We start from the raw sequence: 24,546 nt of genomic DNA, 5'->3' as shown, positions 1-24,546 counted from the left end.
GGTGGCAGAGAGCTGAGCGCAGGCCCCGAGACGGGCCATCCGGCTGTGAGGGCTTTGAAACTGACCCGGGCCTGCGGGAGCCAGCGGCAGGAGCTGCTCCCGACTGTGCAGAGAGGCGCCGCGTTCACGGAAACCACACGCTTAAAGTCAGACGTGAGCACTGACAGCGCAGGCATGACAGTGGCATTTAATCACATGCCAACTGTGCGGTGTCACCACCGGCCACTCCAGGGGCCCCGTGCCATCCGGCGGGCGCCTGCACACCCCTCCCCTCCCCACCCTTCTGCCCCGGTGACCACCCGTCTGCTTTCTGGCATTTTAGCTCAGTGCAAGAAGGATTTCTCAAAAGCTGGGCCCAGAGATGAATGTGCCTGTAAATGGTGTTGACTCAATATTTGCGCCATCAAGAGATCCTCTCCTGTGAAGGCGGCCACGTCACTCACTAAAATAGAATTAAGCAGGTGGTAAATGACTTAAAACAGATGCCGAAAGTACTTACTCATTGTGCAGCTGCAGTGTAGAAAATGGCGTGGCGTCTGACTCCCCCTTTTTGCTGTGTTTTTAAGAAGGTTAAAATGACCTCTTTTTGAGCCGTGTTCTGACTCACTCAGTGAACTCATGGCCTTTGTTCTAGAAGCTCTGTGTTTCTGTATCATATTTTGATGGACAGAGGACGTGGTAAGTGAATCTGGAATTGTATTATCCAAATGCTGACACTACTGATATCAAAAACATGAGCTTCTCGTGGACCCGAATGTAACACAGAGAAGGAGAAACACGCAGATGGGAGGTAACATAAAACCCCTCAGAGGATGAAGTCAAGTGGCTCAGTCCGTGGGTCTGTGGAAAGGAGAGTCTTCTCACAAGTGGAGTTTGAAAGTAGCTAGGAAGGGTGTGGGTGGAGGATTTCTCTCGGCAGATGTGGCTGCGTTAGACGTTGATTTTAGAGAAAAAATAAAGACTTGCTGTGAGATTGGCCGTGCTCGCTGGGCCGGCGTCCAGGTGTTCCGGGCAGGTTGGAGAAGGGGCCCCAGGCCAGCTGTGGAGGTGGGGCAGGCACAGGTCCACACCATCGCAGAGCGGCTCCTGTGGGGTCGTCGTCAGGGCCCCGCCCCGAAGAGCCTGTCTAATCCTAATTACTTCCCGAAGGCCCAGCCTTCAGTCAGCATATCAGCTGGGAGTTGATGTTTCAAACATGTGAGATTTAGGGGACACATTCAAACCGTAGCACCTGCTCATGATGATGGAGAACAGAATATTGATCTAGCTTAAAAAGCAACAAAGCTGTGCAGGGAGTGTGTGTGTGAGAGTTATGGGGGTGGGTGTGTGAATGGCAGAGCCACGTTTTCACCACTTCGTGGTACAAAGTCCGTGGATGCCTATGAGTGTTTGTGTTAGAGTTACCGGTGTGGGGTGAGTCAATGACAGAGAGCCGTGTTTTCACGCCTTCTGTAGTGGACAGTCAATGGATGCCCAAAACTGAAAGGCAGGAAGCAGGAATATAAGTATGTTGTTTATAAATTTGGAGGTGGATAGCAAAAGAAATTATTTTAAAGGATTAAAATGGGGAGGGCACCGTGGGAGTGGGCCAGGCCTGAGGTCTTGCAGCGTGACAGCACTTGAGACCACGAGCATCCTTGACTCTGAAAACAAAAGGCAAAGATGGTTTTGAAACTTATGGGGCACTTCAAAAGACCTTCGGGATGCTGGGTGCAGCGGCTCACCCCTGTAATCCCAGCACTTTGGGAGGCCAGGGCTGGTGGAACACAAGGTCAGGAGTTCAAGACTAGCCCAGCCAATATAGTGAAACCCCATCTCTAATAAAACTACAAAAATTAGCCAGGTGTGGTGGTGGGCACCTGTAGTCCCAGCTACTTGGGAGGCTGAAGCAGGAGAATCACTTAAGCCCAGGAGGCAGAGGTTGCAGTGAGCCAAGATTACACCATTGCTCTCCAGCCTGGGTGACAGAGTGAGACTCCACCTCAAAAAAAAAAACAAAAAACAAAAAACATGAGGAGTATTTTAAAGTGGTTTGACTCTCAGCTGGGCATGGTGACTCACGCCTGTAATCCCAGCATTGTGGGAGGCCAAGGCAGGTGGATCATCTGAGGTCAGGAAAGACGACTTGACCAACATGGTGAAACCCCATCTCTACTAAAAATACAGAAATTAGCTGGATGTGGTGGTTGGTGCCTGTGCCTGAAATCCCAGCTACTCAGGAGGCTGAAGCATGAGAATTGCTTGAATCCGGGAGGTGGAGGTTGCAATGAGCCAAGATCATATCACTGCACTCCAGCCTGGGCGACAGAGCAAGACTCCGTCTCAAAAAAAATAAATAAATAAATCATTGGGCCCTCAAAGACAAGAGGACACTTTCTAAGTCTGAGGAGCCAGCCAAGCTCAGGCAGTGGATTAATCTCCAGAAAGACAAAAATGAGCCTCTCAGCCTGTGGGGGTGAGCGTCCCTTCTGTCTGGAGACAGGCACTCAAGGCCGGAGTCTCTACGCGTTCAAAAATAAGATTCCTGAGTGTCTGCATTCATTGCCTCGTGCCTGCCAAGGGAAAATATTTCCAAAATTAGCTTCGAGGTTGCTATTACAGAGCAAACATGTCTGTTCTGTTAATTTACCGTGTGCGTTTCGTGCGCTCAGGGCTGATGGCTGCGGACCTGACGAGTGACAGTCCATCTTGAGCGCTTAGCAGCATTTTAAAGACTGAAGAGATTTTTCCTCGTCGCTCACAGCGTAATTCCACAGGGCCTGAAGCTGGCACTAGTAGAAACATCTAGTTGTGACCTTCAGAAGAGTGTTTTTGTCTCCTTTTACGGTTTTTTAAAGAGCAGGGTCTCACCCTGTGACCCAGGCTGGAGTGCAGGGGCGCGATCCTAGCTCACTGAGGTCTCCAACTCCTGGGCAGCTGGGACTGCAGGTAGTGCCTCCATGACTGGCTAATTTTTATATAATTTAATTTATTTATTTGTTTATTTATTTATTTTTGAGATGGAGTCTTGCTCTGTCACCAGGCTGAAGTGCAGTGGCTCGATCTCGGCTCACCCAACCTGCGCCTCCTGGGTTCAAGCAATTCTCCTGCTTCAGACTCCCGAGGAGCTGGGATTAGAGGCACACACCACCACACCCAGCTAATTTTGGTATTTTTAGTAGAGATGGGGTTTCACCATGTTGGCCAGGCTGGTCTCAAGCTCCTGACCTCGTGATCCTCCCGCCTCGGCTTCTCAAAGTGCTAGGATTACAGGCATGAGCCACTGTGCCTGGCCAATTTTTTTTATTTTTTGTAGAGATGATGTCTCAACATGTTGCCCAGGCTGGTCTTGAACTCCTGATCTCAAGCGATCCTCCCACCTTGACCTCCCAAAGAACTGGGATTATAGGCAGCCACCATGCCTGGTTGAGTATTTTCCTTTCTATAAAAGGATTATTTCCTCTGTACTGACTTGGTCACTTGAGAAAGCCGTAAGGATATGTTTTGGTTTGAGAGCAATGGCGGCTATGTCCCATCCACCACAGCAGTGAGGTCAAGCTCACGGTGCTAAGATGCTGATGGCAGTGGCCCATCTAGAGTGGCTTCTGCCAGGATGCTGGCGGCAGCAGGGAGGCGTGGCTGGGCCTCCCACTCCACGGGGCAGGCGGGAGCTCAGCCCTCCCTGGGTGCCACTGCAGCTTCCCTGGCACAGCTCCAGACGCGGACGCATCTGTGCCCCTGGGGGCCTGGGAAGCCCCCTGCCCTTCGTGGGGTTGGAAGTGCCTGCCACCTCGCTCCTCCTCGCTCCCCGCACCCGCTCCTGTCACAGAGCAAGGTTGGGGCCAAGCCCAGGTGCTGTTGCAGACTGCTATGTGGGTGCACACTTGGGGCAGCCCTGACACGCCAGCCCCCTGGCCTCAGCCCCCTCTGGACTTTGGGCATTGTTGAACATGGGAAGGAAGGCGAGGGGGCTGAGGGTGTCTGTGGGCAGCCCTTGGCATGAACAAGGCTGGGTGCCGTGAATGGCAGGGGGAGGCAGACGGGTTCCTAGGCAGAAAGGGGGCAGGTTCTCAGGGAAGCCACCCCTTGGAGGGGGCCTGGGGCCCGGGCTGCCAGTCCTGTGACTGTAAGGGGAACTCATGGTGCTTTTCCTGTCAGAGTGGGGAAGGAGTCCAGGCTGCCTGTGGACCAATCAGCATGCACTTCACACCCGAAGACCATAAAAACCCCAGACTCAGCTGGGGCAGCTCAGACGTCCGGACGCTGCAGAGAGCTACCCTCTCTGCCGAGAGCTGAGCACTGGCCGGGATGCCCTGCCTGTGGAGAGCAGCGACCCAGCACGGACCTCCTCCGAGCTGTTCTCACATTCAGTAAAGCTCCTCTTCGTTGAGCTCAGCCTCCACTTGTCTGCAGACCTCATTCTTCCTGGACGAGGGACAAGAATTCAGCAGCCACAGGTTTCCAGCCAGAAAAGCAATATCCCAAAGGTCCCGTAACAGTGCCATATCAGTGCCTGTGCCCAGGAGAGAAAAGGCAGAGACGGGAAGCTCGCTCAGTATGCCCACTGGGCCTGGCAGCAGACATGTGGCCAACCCAGGAGAGCCTCATACTGTGAGGGTCAGAGGCCTGTTTGGGGGTCTGTCTGAGCCTCATCGACGGGGCAGGTGGCATCTGCAGAGCGGGCGCTTCGGGCATTCTTTTTTTTTTTTTTTTTTGAGATGGAGTTTTGCTCTTGTCACCCAGGCTGGAGTGCAATGGCACAATCTCGGCTCACCGCAACCTCCGCCTCCTGGGTTCAGGCAATTCTCCTGCCTCAGCCTCCTGAGTAGCTGGGATTTCAGGCACGCGCCACCATGCCCAGCTAATTTTTTTGTATTTTTAGTAGAGACGGGGTTTTACCATGTTGACCAGGAAGGTCTCGAACTCTTGACCCCGTGATCCACCCGCCTCGGCCTCCCAAAGTGCTGGGATTACAGGCTTGAGCCACCGTGCCCGGCATCCCTTCAGAATTCTAACGCCCCGTTCAGCCACACGCGTCATCACACTCAGGGTCTGACCACACCCGAGGGTGATGCCAGGGCTTGTCTCTTCCAGGTTTAGTGCTCTGAGGGATGCTCTCAAGTAGATCCTATAAATGAGGTAAATCAAGCAAATCCTCAAAGGCTTGCCATGTCTCGTTCCTAAGCAGTTTGGGTTCCTGGGATTATCCGTGCCATCGTACCTATTTCTAGGAAGGCAGTGTTCCTACCTGGCATTCTCCAGCCCCTCAACCAAAACCCTCTCGTTCCACGTTCTCGGTGACAGACCCGGCGCTTGTCCAGAAGTGCTAGAAGGGAACACAGGAGCTTTTTCTCAAAGAAGCGGAGCATTGGTGTCTGGGGGGATGGGGAAAGATATTTATTTACCGCGGCCAGGTGCCACGGCTCATGCCTGTAATCCCAGCACTTTGGGAGGCCGAAGTGGGAGGATTGCTTCAGCCCAGGAGGCTGGCCAGCCTGGGCAACACAGCAGGGCTCTGTCAATTAGCCAGGTGTGCCAGCGTGACTGTGAGCCCGGGGGGCGAGGGGGCTGTGGTGAGCTGTGGTCTCACTACTGCACTTCAAGAGAGACCCCATCTCAAAAAGTTTTTTTTTAATTGTAGTTTTTTGTGTGGTTTTGTGTGTGTGTGTGTGTTTTTTTTTTTTTTTTTTTTTTTTTGAGGCAGCGTCTCACTCTGCAGTCCAGGCTGGAGTGCTGTGGAGCGATCTCAGCTCACTGCAACCTCCACCTCCCAGGTTCAAGCGATTCATCTGCCTCAGCCTCTCACGTAGCTGGAATTATAGGTGCCAGCCAACATGCCTGGCTAATTTTTGAATTTTTAGTAGAGATGGGGTTTCACCATGTTAACCAGGCTGGTCTCAAACTTCTGACCTCAAGTGATCCACCTGCCTCAGCCTCCCAAAGTGCTGAGATTACAGGCGTGAGCCACTGTGCCCAGCCTTTATTATAGTTTTTATTTTAGAAGAAATGTTCCTGGTATGATGGCTCATGCCTGCACTGCGGGCACTGGGAGGCTGAGCTGGGCAGATCATGTAAACTCAGGAGTTCGAGACCAGCCTGGGCAACATAGCAAAACCCTGTCTCTACAAAAAAATACAAAAATTATCTGGCCACAGTGGCACAAGCCTGTAGTCACAGCTCCTTAGGAGGCTGAGGTGGAAGGATCCCTTGAGCTGGGCTGTGGAGGCTGCAGTGAGCCTGGGTCACGCCACCACACTCCAGTCTGGACAGCAGAGAGAAACCCTGTCTCGGAAAAATAAAAGAAGAAGAAAGGCATTCTCTCTTTTTTTTTTTTTTACCTTGTTGACAGAAGGTTCCAGCCAGCCCATAATCTGCGCCATGGGGGTCCCTGGACGGCCATGCAGGCCCCTCCCTGAGCCTGCACCTAGCGGCTGGTGCACTCACACAGCGAGAGCGGGCGTCCTGTGCGGTGCCACGCCTCTGCTCACTGCCCTGTCCCGGTGTGGCATCGCGGTCTCGGCGTTCCCAGACCTGCCGCCCTCGCCTGGTTCCCTCGGAAGCAGAGCTGAGTTGGAGCTCTGGGGCCTGCAGGCTCAGGAGGACGTGGGCAGCAGCGACCAGCCCAGACCAGGGCAGCAAACCCACAGGCCTCCAGGTCACGTGTGGGCTCTGCAGTGCCCTTCGGGGCGCCCAAGCACCAGGGCGATGGAGCCTGACCCCCACAGAGGCCGAGGCGGCTGAGGACAGCAGAGGCCGGGGGGCTTCCCTGCAGGTGGGCACCTGCCTTGTAAACCTGGAAGTCGCGCTGATGAGAAACGCGTTTCTCCCCTGAAGTGAGCGTGTCCTGACTTCCAGCGCCCGTTGTTTAGCGGCAGCCTCAGGCTGACACCGTCTCTCACCCTTCCACAGGCATTGACTACAAGTCGACCACCATCCTGCTGGACGGGCGGCGGGTGAAACTGCAGCTCTGGTGAGTCTGGAGGAGGCGCGAGCGTCCCACACTCCCAGGAGTAACCCCCCTGGTTGGCACAGCACCCCAGGGAGCAACCTCCCCCTACCACCATTGTCACAGCACCCCAGGGAGCACCCCCAGCTGGCACAGCACCCCAGGGGCACCTCCAGCCGGCACAGCACCCCGGGGGGCACCCCCAGCTGACACAGCACCCCGGGGGCACCCTCAGCCAGCAAAGCACCCCAGGGACACCCCCAGCTGGCATAGCACCCCAGGGGGCACCCCCAGCCAGGATAGCACCCCAGGGATCACCCCCAGCTGGCACAGCACCCCAGGGGGCACCCCCAGCCGGCATAGCACTCCGGGGGCATCCCCAGCCAGCAAAGCACCCCATGGATACCCCCAGCTGGCATAGCGCCCCGGGGGGCACCCCCCATCAGCACAGCACCCTAGGGAAAAACCTCCCCCTACCACCATTGTCACAGCGTCCCAGGGAGCACCCCCAGCCAGCACAGCACCCCAGGGGTACCTCCAGCCAGCACAGCACTCCAGGGGCACCCCCAGCCAGCAAAGCACCCCAGGGGGCATCCCTAGCCGGCATAGCACCCCAGGGGGCACCCCCAGCCAGCACAGCACCCCAGGGGGCATCCCCAGCCGGCATAGCACCCCAGGGAGCAACCTCCCCCTACCACCGTTGTCACAGTGTCCCAGGGAGCACCCCCAGCCAGCACAGCACCCCAGGGGGCACCTCCAGCAGGCACAGCATCCCATGGAGCACCCCTAGCCAGGATAGCATCCTGGGGGGCACCCCCGGCCGGCAGAGCACTCCAGGAGCCACAGCCCCAGCCCCACTGAAGCAGGACTTCTCTGAAGGAGGCGGTGGTCTGGTTGTCTGGGTCCCCATCATCCAGAGTAGGGGACCCCATGATGGACATAGCGCTGTGGCTGGGAAAGGGCTTTTGGGGTCAGAACCTGTGGCCTGGTGTTTGTGGGAAGGTGCCAGGCAGGGACCAGTGCAGTGTGGTTGAGGCAGCCAGCACTCCTGGGTCCCCCACGCCTCACCCAGCAATGCTACTGCACGCCCAGTAGGAAGCCGGAGCGTCCTGGTGCCAGGGGGGCTGTGATCCAGCCAGCAGGTGAGCCAGACGTGCGGAGGTGAGGACTTGCCGGCCAGCCAGGACCGTTGGCTCTGCTGTCTCAGATGTTTGAACCCCGCTCCCTCCTGGGGCAAGCCCAGGCCTCTCCCTCCACACTCCCGGCTCTGGACGGGGCTCCTGCGGTTTCTGCTCCGTGGGGCAGTGGGGATGAGGGGGCTTCTGTGGTACTTCCTCCTGGGGCTCCCTCCCGGGCATCCCTTCCCCACCACTGCCAGCCTGTGTGACCCTCGCCAGGGCCTCCTGGGCCTCTCCCAAGCCACATACACCTCCAGTTTCAGGACCTTCTCTGACCAGTACCCCCGCCCTGCCCCGTCCAGCGTGGCCAGTCCCAGGGAGCCTCTCTCCACAACGTACCCCAGCACCATGGCCCTTCTGGCTGCAGAGCTTTGGGCCCCCTGCCCGGCCTGGCTTCAAGCCCCCACTCCTCCAGGGCCATGCCCTCTCTGGGCGGCCATTGGGGTCGCCATCAGCCCCCGTCCCATGCCACCCTCCGCCAGCTGGGCATCTGCTGTCCCCTCCCGGCCCTGAGGCCTGCAGGCCCGGAGCTTTGTTCTCAGGGCTCCTCTCCCTCCGCAAGACCACACGTTCCTGCAGACCCCCGGCCATCAGAAGGACCCACTCAGCCCCACGCCTGTCCCAAGCTCAGTGTTCTGCTGAGGATCTGCCTGGCATCAGGGCTGGCTTGCAGCCTCCCTAGCTCCACCCCGGCCCCGGCTGTCCACATTACCAAACGCCTCCCTGAACCCCACTGATCAGCAGAGTCACCTCAGCATGTTTCTCTGTCACCTCCGGGGTGAGATGCCAGGGGGCTCCTGCCAGTGAACAATCACCCCAGGCCCAGAAGGACCCTAACTGCTCACACTTGGCACAGTGTCAGCTCCGTCCACACTGTCCTTTGACACTCAGACTGCACCTTCCAGCTCCGTCCACACTGACCCGAGACACTCACACTGCACCTTCCAGCTCCATCCACACTGTCCCCTGAGACACTCACACTCCACCTTCCAGCTCCGTCCACACTGTCCCCTGAGATACTCACACTGCACCTTCCAGCTCCGTCCACACTGTTCCCTGAAACACTCACACGGCACCTTCCAGCTCCGTCCACACTGACCCCTGAGACACTCACACTGCACCTTCCAGCTCCGTCCACACTGACCCCTGAGACACTCACACTGCACCTTCCAGCTCCGTCCACACTGACCCGAGACACTCACACTGCACCTTTCAGCTCCGTCAACACTGTCCCCTGAGACACTCACACTGCACCTTCCAGCTCCGTCCATGCTGACCCCTGAGACACTCACACTGCACCTTCTAGCTCCGTCCACACTGACCCGAGACACTCACACTGCACCTTCGAGCTCCGTCCACACTGACCCCTGAGACACTCACACTGCACCTTCCAGCTCCGTCCACACTGACCCCTGAGACACTCACACTGCACCTTCCAGCTCCGTCCACACTGACCCGAGACACTCACACTGCACCTTCCAGCCCCGTCCACACTGTCCCCTGAAACACTCACACTCCACCTTTCAGCTCCGTCCACACTGACCCCTGAGACACTCACACTGCACCTTCCAGCTCCGTCCACACTGTCCTCTGAGCACGGTCTCATCTGCACATGGACTCCAGATGGGATCCTTCCTGATGCCCACAGCTGTGTCTCCTGCCTGGCCGCACCTCCCCTCGCCTCCCAGCACCGCGCCCCTGGCTGGAGGTGGTGCTCTCCTCCTTCAGGGCTGTCCCAGGTGAGAGGGAGAGCTCCCACTGCACGCCAGGCTGTGCCGCACTCTGACTGCATGTGCTGGCCCTTTGGCCTCCCTGAGAAGCTGGCGGGTCACCTGGCCTGCTGTGGCCTCCACCTTGAGCTTTTGGGCAGCTCCCACTGCGTGTGAAGCCTGAGCACCTGAGGTCCTGCTGGGGCTTGAATTCTGCATCAATCTGTTTCTCACGAACAGAGGCGCCCACTCCCAGGCTTCAGCAGTGGCCAATGTCTCTGGGCCCCCTGGAGCCCCAGGCCCTTCTCTCTGGTGCCGAGGGTGGCACTGCCCACGGGTGCTTGTAACAAAAACAGCAGCACCATGCCGCGGCCACGGTGCATCTGTGAGGCCGTGTCTCGAGTGTGTGTGGGTGTGTTGGCTGCACCTGCAGACTCCAGGAAACAGAGTGGGCTGCCCCTGAGGCCGCCGCCTCCGGAGACTGACCCGTCGGAGTGCGCTTTCCGTGCTCATTTCTTTCCCTTTTTTGAGCCGCAGTCTGGCTCTGTCCCCCAGGCTGGAGTGCAGTGGCACGATCTCAGCTTACTATGACTTCCACCTCCTGGGTTCAAGCAATTTTCCCGCCTCAGTCTCCTGAGTAGCTGAGACTACAGGAGCATGGCACCACGCATGGCTGATTTTTCTATTTTTAGTAGACACAGGGTCTTACTATGTTGGCCAGGCTGGTCTCCACCTCCTGACCTTGGGTGATCCGTCCGCCTCAGCCTCCCAAAGCTCTGGGATTATGGGGGTGATCCACCCACCTCAGCCTCCCAAAGCGCTGGGATTATGGGGGTGAACCACTGCACCCAGTCTTTCATTTGTTTCTTGGAGCTCCCTTCTGGTCTCTCTGGGTCCCGGTGCCTGCTGTGCGTGCCATCACCTAAGAACTAAGCCCTGCCCTCAGTCCATGCCAGTCAGTTCCCTGTATTCCTTCCTACGCTTTAGGGCGCATCTGAAGGGCTGACTCGTGTGAGCTGTTACAGTCTAACCAGAAGAACAGGGATCCCACTGGCCTCTCTCCCGTGGTGTAGACCCACGCTCATTTCTACATAGCTTTATCCCCAAATCCAACCAATTTTTAAAACTCTATATTAAATGTATTTAAATGTCTGAGAATTCTGTTAAAACCATCACTGTTTTTTCTAGTCTGACTTTTTAAGTGACAGAGAAGAGCATGAGCCTGGAAGGACATCCCGACACCTGGATCACGTCGGGGATGTGGGACAGTTTTGTTACCCGGACCACGTCAGGGGCGTGGGACAGTTTTGTTACCCAAACCATGTTGGGAGCGTGGCACGCTGGATCACAATGGGGGCATGGGACAGTTTTGTTACCTGGACCATGTCGGGGGCATGGCACAGTTTTGTTACCAGGACCACATTGGGGGCGTGGCACAGTTGTGTTACCTGGACCACGTCGAGGGCGTGGCACAGTTTTGTTACCTGGACCACGTGAGGGACATGGGACAGTTTTGTTACCCGGATCACATTGGGGACATGGGACAGTTTTGTTACCTGGACCACATCGGGGGCGTGGCACAGTTTTGTTACCTGGACCACGTGAGGGACATGGGACAGTTTTGTTACCCGGATCACACTGGGGACATGGGACAGTTTTGTTACCTGGGCCACATCGGGGGCGTGGCACAGTTTTGTTACCTGGACCACGTGAGGGACATGGGACAGTTTTGTTACCCGGATCACATTGGGGACATGGGACAGTTTTGTTACCTGGACCACATCAGGGGCGTGGCACAGTTTTGTTACCTGGACCACGTGAGGGACATGGGACAGTTTTGTTACCTGGGCCACATCGGGGGCGTGGCACAGTTTTGTTTCCTGGACCATGTGAGGGACATGGGACAGTTTTGTTACCCGGATCACATTGAGGACATGGGACAGTTTTGTTGGGGGTCTGCACAGCAGCGCAGTGGCCACTGACCAGCGGCTGTGTGGTGCATTTCCCGTGGCTCTGAAGCTCGAGAACCAGTTGTCAGGAAGAAGCACTGATTTCTTCTTAATGGTCTCCAACATCTTTTCCAGGGATACTTCGGGGCAGGGAAGATTCTGCACCATATTCCGCTCCTACTCTCGGGGTGCACAGGTAACACAGCATCCCCTGAGCTGGGAGATCAAACTGACTTTGAATAGCATTTACAATGCTTAACTAACCATCCTTTAATGGGTAATTGGAGGATAAAGCAGTTAAGCTTATGTATAAATTGGTGCCAAGAGTCTAAAAATATGGGCCGGGCGCGGTGGCTCACACCTGTAATCCCAGCACTTTGGGAGGCCGAGGCAGGCGGATCATGAGGTCAGGAGATCAAGACCATCCTGGCCAACATGGTGAAACCCCGTCTCTACTAAAAATACAAAACAATTAGCTGGACGTGGTGGTGCACACCTGTAGTCCCAGCTACTCAGGAGGCTGAGGCAGGAGAATTGCTTGAACCCAGGAGGCAGAGATTGCAGTGAGCCAAGATCGCATCACGGCACTCCTGCCTGAGCAACAGTGGGAGACTCTGTCTCAAAACAAACAGGTGCTGTAGAGTGGGTGGTTGCTTGAAAGCCTTCATCAGCATTAGGGATGTAAGCCTGCATTTACAGTGTGTGTGCACGTACAATGTGTGTGCAGGTATGTGCATGTGTCTGTGCATGAATGCCTGTGTGTGTGTAATGTGTACGTGTGTGCTTCCCTGTATATGTGTGTGAACACATGAGCTGTATGTGTGTGCACTGTGCATGTGTGTGCACTGTGCATGTGTGTCTGTGCATGAGTGCCTGCGTGTATGTGTGTACACAATGTGTGTGCGGGTACTTGCACAGTATATGTGTGCATCTGTGCATGAGTGCCTGTGTGTGTAATGTGTATGTGTGTGCTTCCCTGTATATGTGCGTGAATCTGAACACATAAACTGTGTGTGTGTGCACTGTGCATGCGTGTGTGCATGAGTGCCTGCGTGTATGTGTGTACACAACGTGTGTGCAGGTACTTGCACCATGTATGTGCATCTGCATGAGTGCATGTGTCTGTAATATATATGTGTGTGTGCTTTCCTGGATATGTGTGTGTCTGTGCATGAGTGCCTGCATGTATGTGTGTACACAATGTGTGTGCAGGTACTTGCACGGTGTATGTGTGCATCTGTGCATTAGTGCCTGTGTGTGTAATGTGTATGTGTGTGCTTCCCTGTATATGTGCCTGAATCTGAACACATAAACTGTGTGTGTGTGCACTGTGCATGCGTGTGTGCATGAGTGCCTGTGGGTATGTGTATGCAACTTGTATGCAGGTATGTGCACTGTGTGGACATGCCTCTGCATGAGTGCCTGTGTGTGTACATGTGTGTGTGCAGATACATGCACTGTGCATGTGTGCTTCTGTGCATGAGTGCCTGTGTGTGTGCATGTGTGCAGATACGTGCACTGTGCATGCATGCATCTGTGTGTGAATGCATACATGTGTGTATGTAACATGTGCAAATACATGCACTGTGTGTGTATGTGCATCAGTGCCTTCATGTGTGCACTTGTGTGCAGATGTGTGCAGGAGTGCCTGTGTGTGTGTGCAGGTGTATGCACGTGGGCTATCCAGGTGGCTGGGGCCGCACTCCTTGAGAGGCGGTGATTACTGTGGTGCCCTTGCGTCCTGTGTTCCTGGAGTGGCCGGTGGGTGTGAGTTCTAGTCCGCAGCTCACCTTGACAGTTGAGGCTTTATCACTGGGCTCATGAGATATCGTTGGAAATGATCATAAAACTGCTACGTTCAGTTGATAAATCTTGTGTTAACGTAAGGAAAGTGGTTATTGAGCTAGTTGTGTATTTGCCTGAGTGGCCGCAGCTATTCCTGCATCTGTGTTCTGCGTGCTGAGCCTGTGGTCTTTCCCCCAGGGTGTGATCCTGGTCTATGACATTGCGAACCGCTGGTCTTTCGATGGGATCGATCGATGGATCAAGGAGATCGATGAGGTATGGCATAGCAACGCCACTGTCCACGGTCCCTGTGGGCTTGGGAGGATGTCAGGTGAGGAATCAGGGTCAGGCCCTGCAGGGCTCATGGTCCCCATGGAGCTTGGGCCACGGCACTGGATGGGGCTGCAGCAGCCAGGAGGGTGCCTCACCTCTGCACAGCCCTGCATTCTACCGGGCTCGTGAGTACAGCCACAGAGACTCACCGAGGCGCAGGAGGCTGGCCCAGATGAAACAAGCGCCCGTGACGTGGCTCCGCTGTGCGTGGGGTCAGGACCCCTGGGCGGCCTGCTTCCCTCCCTGCTGTGGTGAGGCTGGGCTGACAAGCAGTGACCAGGGCTTGTGCCTGGGGGCACGCAGACCAGCCCACCTGGCAATGGCGATGTGGTGTGGTCAGCACCAAGCCCACTGTGTGAGTGTCTCAGGGCTGCTATAACTAACGACCGCAGGCCAGCGTCCTAAACAGAAACGCGTTCTCCCGCCGATCTGGAGGCCAGAGCCCAAAACCAAAGTGTTGGCAGGACCGATTCCCCCAGCGGCCTCACCCGGCCCTTGGAGGTGCCAGCAACCCTGGGCCCCCCGTGGCCTGTGCCACTCTGCTCCAGTCTCTGCCTTTGCATCACGTGGCCTCCTCCGTGTGTGTGTGCGTGTGTGCATGTGCGTGTGTGCGTCTGCATGTGCATGTGCACGTGTGTGCGTTCGAGCGTCTGTGTGTGCGTGTGTGCGTGTGTCTGCATCTGCGTGTGTGTGCACGTGTGTGTGCGTGTCTGCGTGCATGTGTGTGTGCACCTGTGTGTGCATGTGCGTGCATGTGTGTGCGTGTGTGTGTGCCAGTCGTTAGATGAAGGCCTGCCCGAATTCAGCGTGGCTGCACCATGACTATTCACATCTTCAAAGACTCTTTCCACACAGGGTCCCATGCTGAGGTTCTGGGTGGAAGTGAACTTGTGGGGGTTCCTCAACCCAGGGCACCCACGTTGCAGGGACAGCAGCGTCTTGCTCAGGTAACCCTGGCCTTTCTCCTGCCCGCTAGCACGCTCCCGGAGTCCCCAGGATCCTGGTGGGGAATCGCCTGCACCTGGCGTTCAAGCGGCAGGTACCCACGGAGCAGGCCCGGGCCTATGCCGAGCGTCTGGGCGTGACCTTCTTTGAGGTCAGCCCTCTGTGCAATTTCAACATCACGGAGTCGTTCACGGAGCTGGCCAGGATCGTGCTGCTGCGGCATGGGATGGACCGGCTCTGGCGGCCGAGCAAGGGTAGGCCTGGGGCGATTCCGGGTGCGCCTGCCCTCCAGATGCCGGGGTGGTTCTGCGGCCCCCGGGACCCGACTCGAGGCCACTGCATCCTGTCTGAGAGCTGGGCATTTGACAGGTCATGACTGCAGCTCTGTCAGAGAGCTTACGCAGGAACTGCTGGAATCTGTGCGTGGGCAGAGGCGACATCTAGGCAGGGTTTGCTGCATTTACAGGCCAGGGCCGTGGGTGTCCGAGTCCGAAGGCGGGAGGACAGGTGTGGGAACCGCCCTCGTTCCAGCCCCAGCAGGCACATGCACTAGGTGTGGTTTCCTTTTCTCTCCCAAGTGCTGAGCTTGCAAGACCTCTGCTGCCGGGCGGTCGTGTCCTGCACGCCGGTGCACCTGGTGGACAAGCTGCCGCTGCCCATCGCCTTACGAAGCCACCTCAAGTCCTTCTCCATGGCCAACGGCCTGAACGCCAGGATGATGCACGGACGGTCCTACTCCCTCACCACCAGCCCCACCCACAAAAGGAGCGGCCTCCACAAAGTGAAGCTCGTCCGTCCGCCGCAGAGCCCACCCAAACACTGCACCAGAAACAGCTGCAAAATTTCCTAAGGAAGGCTCGATCTCTCCGGGAGAAACTCAGTGGCACCCAGGCAGCGGGCGGCTGCGTCGTGGATTCCGGTGCGTCCTCTCCGTGAATGTCGCCGCTTGGGAGCGCGTGCGGGGCCTCCTGGGCGGTGGAGACACACGCCGCTGTCGGACTTGGGATTTCCACGTGGGTGTGCATGAAGCTTGTTTTTGATGTGTGTGTATAAAGGGAAGATTAGTACTCTGCTCGACTCTCGGTAACGTGAAATGTCGAATGTTACTTACACGATGATTGTGCTGCAACTTTTTCCTTAAAATAACTGCTTTTGTAAGAGCATAATATTCGAGTGGTTCAAATTTGAGAGGCAATGGTGGCGAGAATTGAGAGCCATCGATATTGCGAGAGGGGTCTTTTTGTAAAAGTCCTTTTTAACGTCAAAGCACCAATTTATAAAACGCTGCAGATGTAGGGGTCCCGTGCAGGCAGATTGTCCGGTCTGTGTGTCCGGATTTGATAACGTTTTTGCTAGTTATTTACTACATTTTGGGATTAATAAGTGATTTATATGCATATTTTTCTGTGAATCTACCTTTTTTTGTACGAGATGTTCTACAAGTTATGAAGCTAAGGGAAGAAAATGCCAAAGATACCTCTAGTTACGTTGAATGTTTTAGCCAACACCATTTCAGCAGGCCAAGGAAGAGCTGCTTCAGTAAGGAACGAAGTGAAAACACTTATTTAAGAAAATGTTTCTCCACAATAAAATGTATAGTTGTTTCTCTCTTGGTAGAGTTGGTGGCTGGGTCTTTTGAATTTTGTGTATTTATTTACTTACTTATTTTTGAGATGAGTTTTGCTCTTGTCACCCAGGCTGGAGTGTGATGGAGAAATCTCTGCTCACCGCAACCTCCGCCTCACGGGTTCAAGGGATTCTCCTGCCTCAGCCTCCCAGTAGCTGGGACCACAAGTGCCAGCTTTTTGTATTTTTAGTACAGATGGGATTTCACCACGTTGGCCAGGCTGGTCTTGACCTCCTGGCCTCGTGATCCACCCACCTTGGCCTCCCAAAGTGCTCGGATTACAGGTGTGAGCCATTGCACCCTGCTGAATTTTGTATGTTTATTATAGGCCTTTACTTCACGGCACCACTGCCTGGTGTGGACATCGCAGCCAGTAACACGTGACTTTTGGAACAAGGCTGAATCCTCGAACTGTGGCGCCTGCTGAGAAAGGATTCTGGGCCCAGCGCGGTGGCTCACGCCTGTAACCCCAGCACCCTGGGAGGATGAGGCAGGCGGATCATGAGGTGAAGAGATCAAGACCATCCTGGACAACATGGGAAACCCCGTCTCTACTAAAAATACAAAAATTAGCTGGGCGTGGTGGCACACGCCTGTAGTCCCAGCTACTCAGGAGGCTGAGGCAGGAGAATCGCTTGAACCCGGGAGGCGGAGGCTGCAGTGAGCAGAGATCAAATCACTGCACTCCAGCCTGGCTACAGAGCAAGACTCTGCCTCAAAAAAAAGAAAATACAAAAATTAGCAGGGCGTGGCAGCGTGTGCCTGTAATCTGAGCTACCTGGGAGGCTGAGGCAGGAGAATCAGTTGAACCTGGAAGGCGGAGGTTGTGGTGAGCTGAGATTGTGCCATTGCACTCCTGCCTGGCAAACAAGAGCGAAACTCCATCTCAAAAATTAAAAAAAATAAAATAAAAATAAATTTAAAGAACCCTGGAAAGAATCAGGGACAATGCCTGTATTCAGAGATGGTAGAACCGAGGCCCAGACAGGAGACAGGAGCACTGGTCCCTGCAAGTGGGGCCAGGCTTGGGGGTGTCTGGCGGCCACAGGGACAAAGTCCATGGGGAGGCAGGGACGTGGTCTGCGGAGGGAAGTGAACCCTGAGGTGACAGTGCCTCAGGGAGCGTGGCAGCCTTGTGCAGACACACTGCCAGGACCCTTGCATCCATCTCACCACGGGTGGAGGTGAGGACGTCAGGGCTGACCCCCCAGCTGCAAGGAAGGCAGAGTCCACGTAGAGAAAGCCCAGCCGGGGCCTCTTCTCCCTCTGCTCCCAGCTCAGGGGCGGTGGATGGTCAGGAAATGGATCCCCTGGTCACATTAAACCTGGCCAAACATGTATTTTTCTCTTCCCTTCCCTTTCTTGTTTTTTAATTGACAGGCTCCTTAGGACTACCAATAATGTACTAGAAGGAATAAAACAAAGTTTCCCGGTGGGCAAGGTAGCTCATGCCTGTAATCTCAGCACTTTGGGAGGCCAAGGTGGGCAGATCACCTGAGGTTGGGAGTTCAAGACCGGCCTGGCCAAGATGGAGAAACCCCATCTCTACTAAAAACACAAAATTAGCCGGGCGTGGTGGCAGGCGCCTGTAATCCCAGCTGCTTGGGAGGCTGAGGCAGGAAAATCGCTTGAACCCAGGAGGTGGAGGTTTGTGGTGAGCCGAGATTGTGCATTGCATTCCAGCCTGGGCAACAAGAGCAAAATTCTGTCTCAAAAAAATAAAATAAATAAAATAATAAAGTTTCCCAAGGCTTTGTGACCCAGAGCCCTGTGGAGGTGTTCACGGAATACACAGGCCGCCCGGATCCCCCGGCCCTCCAGGAAAACGGCACCAGAAGTCCACAGAGGCGGGACGGCAGGAAGAAGCCTCCTGAGATGCCCCCAGGGACATGGCCCGGCCAGTGTATCGGTTCTGGACTTCCGGCTTCCCGAATAACAGAACATAAATATTTGTTATTTTAAGCCACCAAGATTGTGGCGATCTGTTACGGTAGGCTCAGGAAACTCCTCCAACGAGGAGGTGAGTCATGCTCACGGCAGAAAGCTCTACAGCAAACCAAGGTGGGACAAACACAGACGAAGCCTAGCGCAGACTGTATGAAGCGGGAGACTGTGTTTGGGTAGTGAATACCCAGAAAACGTGAACGTAAATGAAACCTCAGAGAAACTTTGTCCCTTTCTCCGTCACATATAAACATGGGCACCGGGCTGTGTCCCAGATGTCTGCGATCCTCCTTCCAAACATTGAGACTCGGCATGTGTTCGGCACCATGATGTCTTCAGTTGCCCTGTGAAAATCACTGCAGTAAAGAATAATTTCTGCCGGGCGCGGTGGCTCAAGCCTGTAATCCCAGCACTTGGGAGGCCGAGGCGGGTGGATCACGAGGTCAAGAGATCGAGACCATCCTGGTCAACATGGTGAAACCCCGTCTCTACTAAAAATACAAAACATTAGCTGGGCATGGTGGCGCGTGCCTGTAATCCCAGCTACTCAGGAGGCTGAGGCAGGAGAATTGCCTGAACCCAGGAGGCGGAGGTTGCGGTGAGCCGAGATCGCGCCATTGCACTCCAGCCTGGGTAACAAGAGCGAAACTCCGTCTCAAAAAAAAAAAAAAAAGAATAATTTCTTAGAGAGCTTGCAATTTCGATGAGGAATTATTTAGGCAAAACAATGAAGCTAGAAAAAATGCCTATTACAGGCTTGATAACATTTGTTTTCACAGAGACAGAGATGCCGGGTCTGCCCTTTGCAGGAGAACAGCTTCGTCAGATGTGGATTTCAGAAGCAAAATGGAAGCTGCTTGTCTTAGGGGAAATGAACAAGGTGTTTTACCTGGGGACAGTGGAGGACAGGTGTCCTTCACAGCTGACACCGGGTGGCTGCCTGGAGGGCGGGGCGGTGAGTGGACCTGGGTGTGGAGGGAGCAGGAGATTCCGAGTCCGTGCATGCTGGCCGCCGTACCAAGCACCTGAGAGCGGGTGATGCACAGACAGCAGACGCGGATTTCGAACGGGTCTTTGGGCTGGAAGTCCAAGATAAAGGCACCAGCAGGTTTGTGTCTGGGGAGGCCCAGCCTCTGCTCCCAAGATGGCACCTGTTGCTGCATCCTCAGTGGCCGGAGGGGTCGTGGGAGGACCAAGCAAAGGGAGGCAGCTCCCTCACACCTCTCGTGAGGTCACGGAGCCCATTCTCGAGGGTCTGCCACCGCCCAAAGGCCCGACCGCCTCACGCTGTCACGTTGGCGACTAAGTTGCAACGCGTGAGTTACGGAGAGGCCGTTCAGACCACAGCAGCCCTGTGCTCCACTCTCCACTCCCGCCCATGTGTGCCGTGGGGACCTTCTCCCCGGCCCCACAGGGCCCCCACCTCTGCCAGGGGAGCCTTTCCTATCTCCTCAGCTGTTGAAGGGCACTGGATGAAACTGCGCAGTCTCTGCAGAGGACCGTGGCAGCTGTGGGCCTGTGGGCAGGGGGTGGACAGCAGTGAGGGCTGGGGCAGGGAGGCACCAATCGCTGGGCGCTGTCTGCGCCTCCCTGCCCTGGTGAAGGCCAGGCACTCCAGGGGCAGAGGCTGAGCCACCTCCCGTGCAAACCCTGCCCTCTGCCCCCACCTAGCTCAGCTGGGGACTGGGACTCTGGCTCCTGCATGGAACGTTCAGAGCTACGGCCTGTTGCTTTAGATCTATGGATTCGTACACACCTTTCTTTATCAAGAAGGGCTGGTGTCTTTTATTTATTTTTACTAGAGACGGGGTTTCACCATCTTGGCCAGGCTGGTCTTGAACTCCTGACCTCGTGATCCACCCGCCTTGGCCTCCCGAAGTGCTGGGATTACAGGCGTGAGCCACCACGCCCGGCTGTGCCTGCCTTTCAAACCCACTGTCCCGGCCAGGTTCAGTGGCTCAGGCCTGTAATCCCAACACTTCGGGAGGCCGAGGCGGGCAGACTGTCTGAACTTAGGAGTTCAAGACCAGCTCGGGCAATATGACGAAACTCCGTCTCTACTAAGAGTAGAAAAAATGAGCCGAGCACGGTGGTGCATGCCTATCGTCCCAGCTACTCAGGAGGCTGAAGCACGAGAGTGGCTTGGACCCGGGAAGTGGAGGTTACAGTGAACTGTGATCACACCACTGCACTCCAGCTTGGGTGAGGCTCTGTTTCTAAATAAATACATAATTAACTAAAAATAAGACCACTGTCCCTACCCTGCCACAGTGTAGATCTCAAGCTGATACAGTTTTTTTCCTCTACGCTCCCATGACAACGATCAAACCCTGCCTGGGCACAGAGGCCCTGAGCCACTGTGCAGAGGGAGACGGTCGCAGAAAGAGGGATTCCAAACTCCTCCTGGTCTCAAAGCGGTTGCTGTTGCTCCAGCCTTCACCCTCTTCTAGGCGAGGTGACTGGCCGCTTCCAGGAGCCCAGAGGTGCCGTCCAAGCTGTTCGCCAACACCCGCTGGTGGTCCAACCCACCGAGAACACCCCGATTTGCTGCAGCACAGAGACCCCCCACCACGGAGAGCATGTCGGGGAGGATGTGTGGGAGAGGGCAACTTCATGGAGGCTTTGGGGGAGTGTGCAAGGCAACTCTGCTCAATGCTGTCAGGAATCGGGGTGACTCTGAGACCTGCTGTCTCAATATTTCTTATCTAAAGGTAAGAAAACAGAGCAAGGTGCAAGGTGTCATTGGTAAACAGTGACAGTCACATCCAGCAGGAGGGGGGTGCTGGTTGTCTGGGGGTTGTGGGCGCTGCTCCCACCTGTGTGCCGAGGGGGCCTGCTCTTGTCCTGGTCCTCAGCCACAGGGTGGCCTTGTCCATGGGGCCGTCAGGTCCAAAGAAGCTGGTCAGCACCCCCTGCTCTTTCTCGGTGCCGTGTAGCCAGGGTGAGGCAGGCGTGCAGCCTCGATGCCTTTCACCAGGCAGGTGCTGACCTTCCAGTTCTGCCGGAGGAAGGCTCCTTCCTGTCCGATTCTGCCGGAGGAAGGCTCCTGTGTTGCTCAAAGCCCATCGCCGTCATCTGCTGGCTTCTTGACTCCTTGCCTTGAAGCTTCTTGTTTTCTTTTTCTTTTTTTTTTTTTTTTGAGACGGAGTTTCGCTCTTGTTACCCAGGCTGGAGTGCAATGGCGCGATCTTGGCTCACCGCAACCTCCGCCTCCTGGGTTCAAGCAATTCTCCTGCCTCAGCCTCCCGAGTAGCTGGGATTACAGGCACGTGCCACCATGCCCAGCTCATTTTTGTATTTTTAGTAGAGACGGGGTTTCACCATGTTGACCAGGATGGTCTCGATCTCTCGACCTCATGATCCACCCGCCTCGGCCTCCCAAAGTGCTGGGATTACAGGCTTGAGCCACCGCGCCCGGCCCGAAGCTTCTTGTTTTCTTACAGAGACAGGGTCTCACTCTGCTGCTCAGGCTGGAGTGCAGCAGGCAGTCACTGTTCACCGCAGCCTTGAACTCCTGGGCTCAGAGGTCCCTCCACCGCACCCTCTGGAGGAGCTGACTGCCGGTGTGCACCACACAACACAGGGTCTTGATAAGGTGCCCAGGCTGCTCTCGAACTTCCGGGCTCAAGTGATCCTCCCACCTCAGCCTCCCAAAGGGCTGGGATGGCAGGCGTGAGCCGCAGCGCCCAGGCTGAAATCTTATCATTGCTCCACGTTCCACTGCAGAAACGGGACGAGGTGATGGCTTTCTTCAAAGGTTCTCTAACAGTTTTATTGTGAAGCGGATCCTACACACCACAGAGCTCACGTATGTCCATTTTAACGATCAACAGCACTGTTCCGAATGTAAACGCCTGTGTACCCAACACGCAGCAGCTGAAGTGGACGGACAAGTGGAGCCGTGCCTGCCAGGGCCCCGGCGCGGGTTTTAAGGTCTGCTGCTGTTGCTGTAACAAACTGCCGCAGCCCGGGGGCCTGAAATCACAGACCTGTGTTCCGTCACCATGGGAGCCCACGTCCAAAGTCAGCATTGCTGGGCTGAGAGCAAGGTGCTGCTTCCTCTGGAGGCTCTGAGAGGGCTCTTCCGGCCTCTTCCAGCTTCTGGGGGCTCCAAGGCATTCCTTGGCTTGCGGCCACAGCACTGCTGTCTCTGTCTGTGTCCCCACGTGGTGTGTTTTTCTGTGTGTCAATCCTTCCTCTGCCTCAAGAAGCATGTGATGGCACCTGGGGACAGCCAGACAATTTGGGACAGTCTTCCCATCTCAGGGTCTCTCAGTTTATCGTATCGGCAGAGATCTTTTTTCAAAATAAGGGAATACCTTATTTACATATTTATCTATTTAATTAAAAATTTTTTTGAGAGGGAGTCTGTCTCTCTCCCAGGCTGGAGTGCAGTGGCCGGATCTCCACTCACTACAACCTCTACCTCCCAAGTTCAAGTGATTCTCCTGCCTCAGCCTCCCAAGCAGCTGGGATTATAGGTGTGCACCACCACACCTGGCTGATTTTTGTAATTTTAGTAGACACGGGTTTTCACCATGCTGGCCAGGCTGGTCTTGGTCTCCTGACCTCAGGTGATATGCCCACCTCAGCCTCCCGAAGTGCCGGGATTACAGGCATAAGCCACAGTGGCTGGCCGGGAATACCGTATTTAAAGGTTCCAGAGATGACAGCCTGCTATCTTAGAGGGCCATTCTTCAGTCTAATACAAACTATCACAAAGTAACACAAATTTAGAGACTTACAGCAACACACTTTTATTCCCTTACAATTCCGGAGGAAGGGGCTAAATACGGGTGTCCGTAGGGCTGGTTCCTTCTGGAGTCTCCAGGGAGAGTCGATGCCTGGCCTCTAGACAGTGCATTCCCAGGCTCCCGGCTGCAACCCTCCCACCTGCCTCTGTGGTCACACTACAGCCTTCTCTCTCAACGACCCTCTTCCCGCTTTCCCGTAAGGACCCCCATGATTACACGTGGGGCCCCTCTGGATAATCCAGGTGGACAGCTGCATCTCACGGTTAATAAGGCAGTCATATTTGCAAAGTCCCCTCTGCCACATATGGCAACATGTGCGCCAGCTCTGGGCCCTGGGCCGGGCGCTTGCTGGGGGCTGTTCTTCAGGGTCAACCACACACACCCTTCCCCTGTTGCAGGTGTTTTTTTTGTTTGTTTGTTTGTTTTTTTGCCCAGGCTGGAGTGCAGTAGTGCAATCGTGGCTCACTGCGGCCGCCTCCCAGGTTCAAGCGATTCTCCTGCATCAGCCTCCTGAGTAGCTGGGAATACAGGCGTGCACCACCACGCCTGGCTAATTTCTGTATTCTTAGTAGAGATGGAGTTTCACCCCGTTAGCCAGGCTGCTCTCAAACTCCTGACCTCAGAGAATCTGCCCGCCTCAGCCTCCCAATGTGCTGGGGTTACAGGTGTGAGCCACCAGGCCCGGCCTACTGCAGATTCTTCTCTTGCCCCCAGCGGTAACCACCATCTCCAACTCTGTGCAAACCATACTCCTGGTTTTCTTTTTTGTTTTTGTCTTTTGAGATAGAATCTCACTCTTGTCACCCAGGCCAGAGTGCAGTGGCGCCATCTCAGCCCATTGCAACTTCAACCTCCCAGGTTCAAGCAATTCTCCTGCCTCAGCCTACTGAGTATCTGGGATTACAGGTGTCCACGACCATACCCGGCTAATTTTTTGAATTTTTGGTAGAGACAGGGTCTCACCATGCTGGCCAGGCTGCTCTCAAGCTCCTGACCTTGTGATCTGCCCGCCTCAGCCTCCCAAAGTGCTGGGGTTACAGGCGTGAGCCACCGGGCCCGGCCCTCCTGGTTTCTTGATGCATGTCCACATGTGCTGTACCTTTAAACAATACATCGGCGGACCAGGCACAGTGGTTCACACCTGTCATCCCAGCACTTTGGGAGACCGAGGTGGGCGGATCCCTTGAGCCCAGGAGTTCAAGACCAGCCTGGGCAACATGATGAAACCCTGTCTCTACTAAAAATACAAAAAATTAAGCTGGCATGGCTGTGTGTACCTGTAGTTCCAGCTACTCAGGAGGCTGAGTGGGAGGATCACCTGAGCCCAGGAGATAGATACACACAAAACAGTATGTAAGTCCCATTCTCTCCACCCCCAGAGCTGAGACTCTGCTTTC

At 55.4% G+C, this 24,546-nt stretch overlaps 1 protein-coding gene across 5 annotated transcripts in view; it reads left to right on the top strand.

Annotated features, from left to right (window-relative positions):
- The window catches only part of RAB40B (RAB40B, member RAS oncogene family), a 37,289-nt gene extending 15,772 nt beyond the window's left edge, over positions 1-21,517 (top strand). Inside the window, exons 2-8 of one of the 5 annotated variants that reach the window (XR_012514751.1) lie at positions 6,889-6,949; positions 11,897-11,957; positions 13,745-13,822; positions 14,856-15,078; positions 15,403-15,743; positions 16,780-16,957; positions 17,832-21,509. Coding sequence is in view for 3 of the 5 variants with exons in the window: in XM_074389090.1 (XP_074245191.1) it covers positions 9,727-9,842; positions 11,897-11,957; positions 13,745-13,822; positions 14,856-15,078; positions 15,403-15,674 (750 nt within the window). In the remaining 2 variants the exon portion in view is untranslated. The other 4 variants (XR_005581402.2, XM_074389090.1, XM_039476751.2 and 1 more) reach the window with 4 other exon arrangements.
- The last annotated feature ends 3,029 nt before the right edge of the window (positions 21,518-24,546 follow it).

This window comes from Saimiri boliviensis, chromosome 17, assembly GCF_048565385.1.
Source record: "Saimiri boliviensis isolate mSaiBol1 chromosome 17, mSaiBol1.pri, whole genome shotgun sequence".
Taxonomy (NCBI): Eukaryota; Metazoa; Chordata; class Mammalia; order Primates; family Cebidae; genus Saimiri; species Saimiri boliviensis.
Note: the sequence above shows the minus strand (reverse complement) of the source record. Positions and strands in the feature narration are given on the sequence as shown.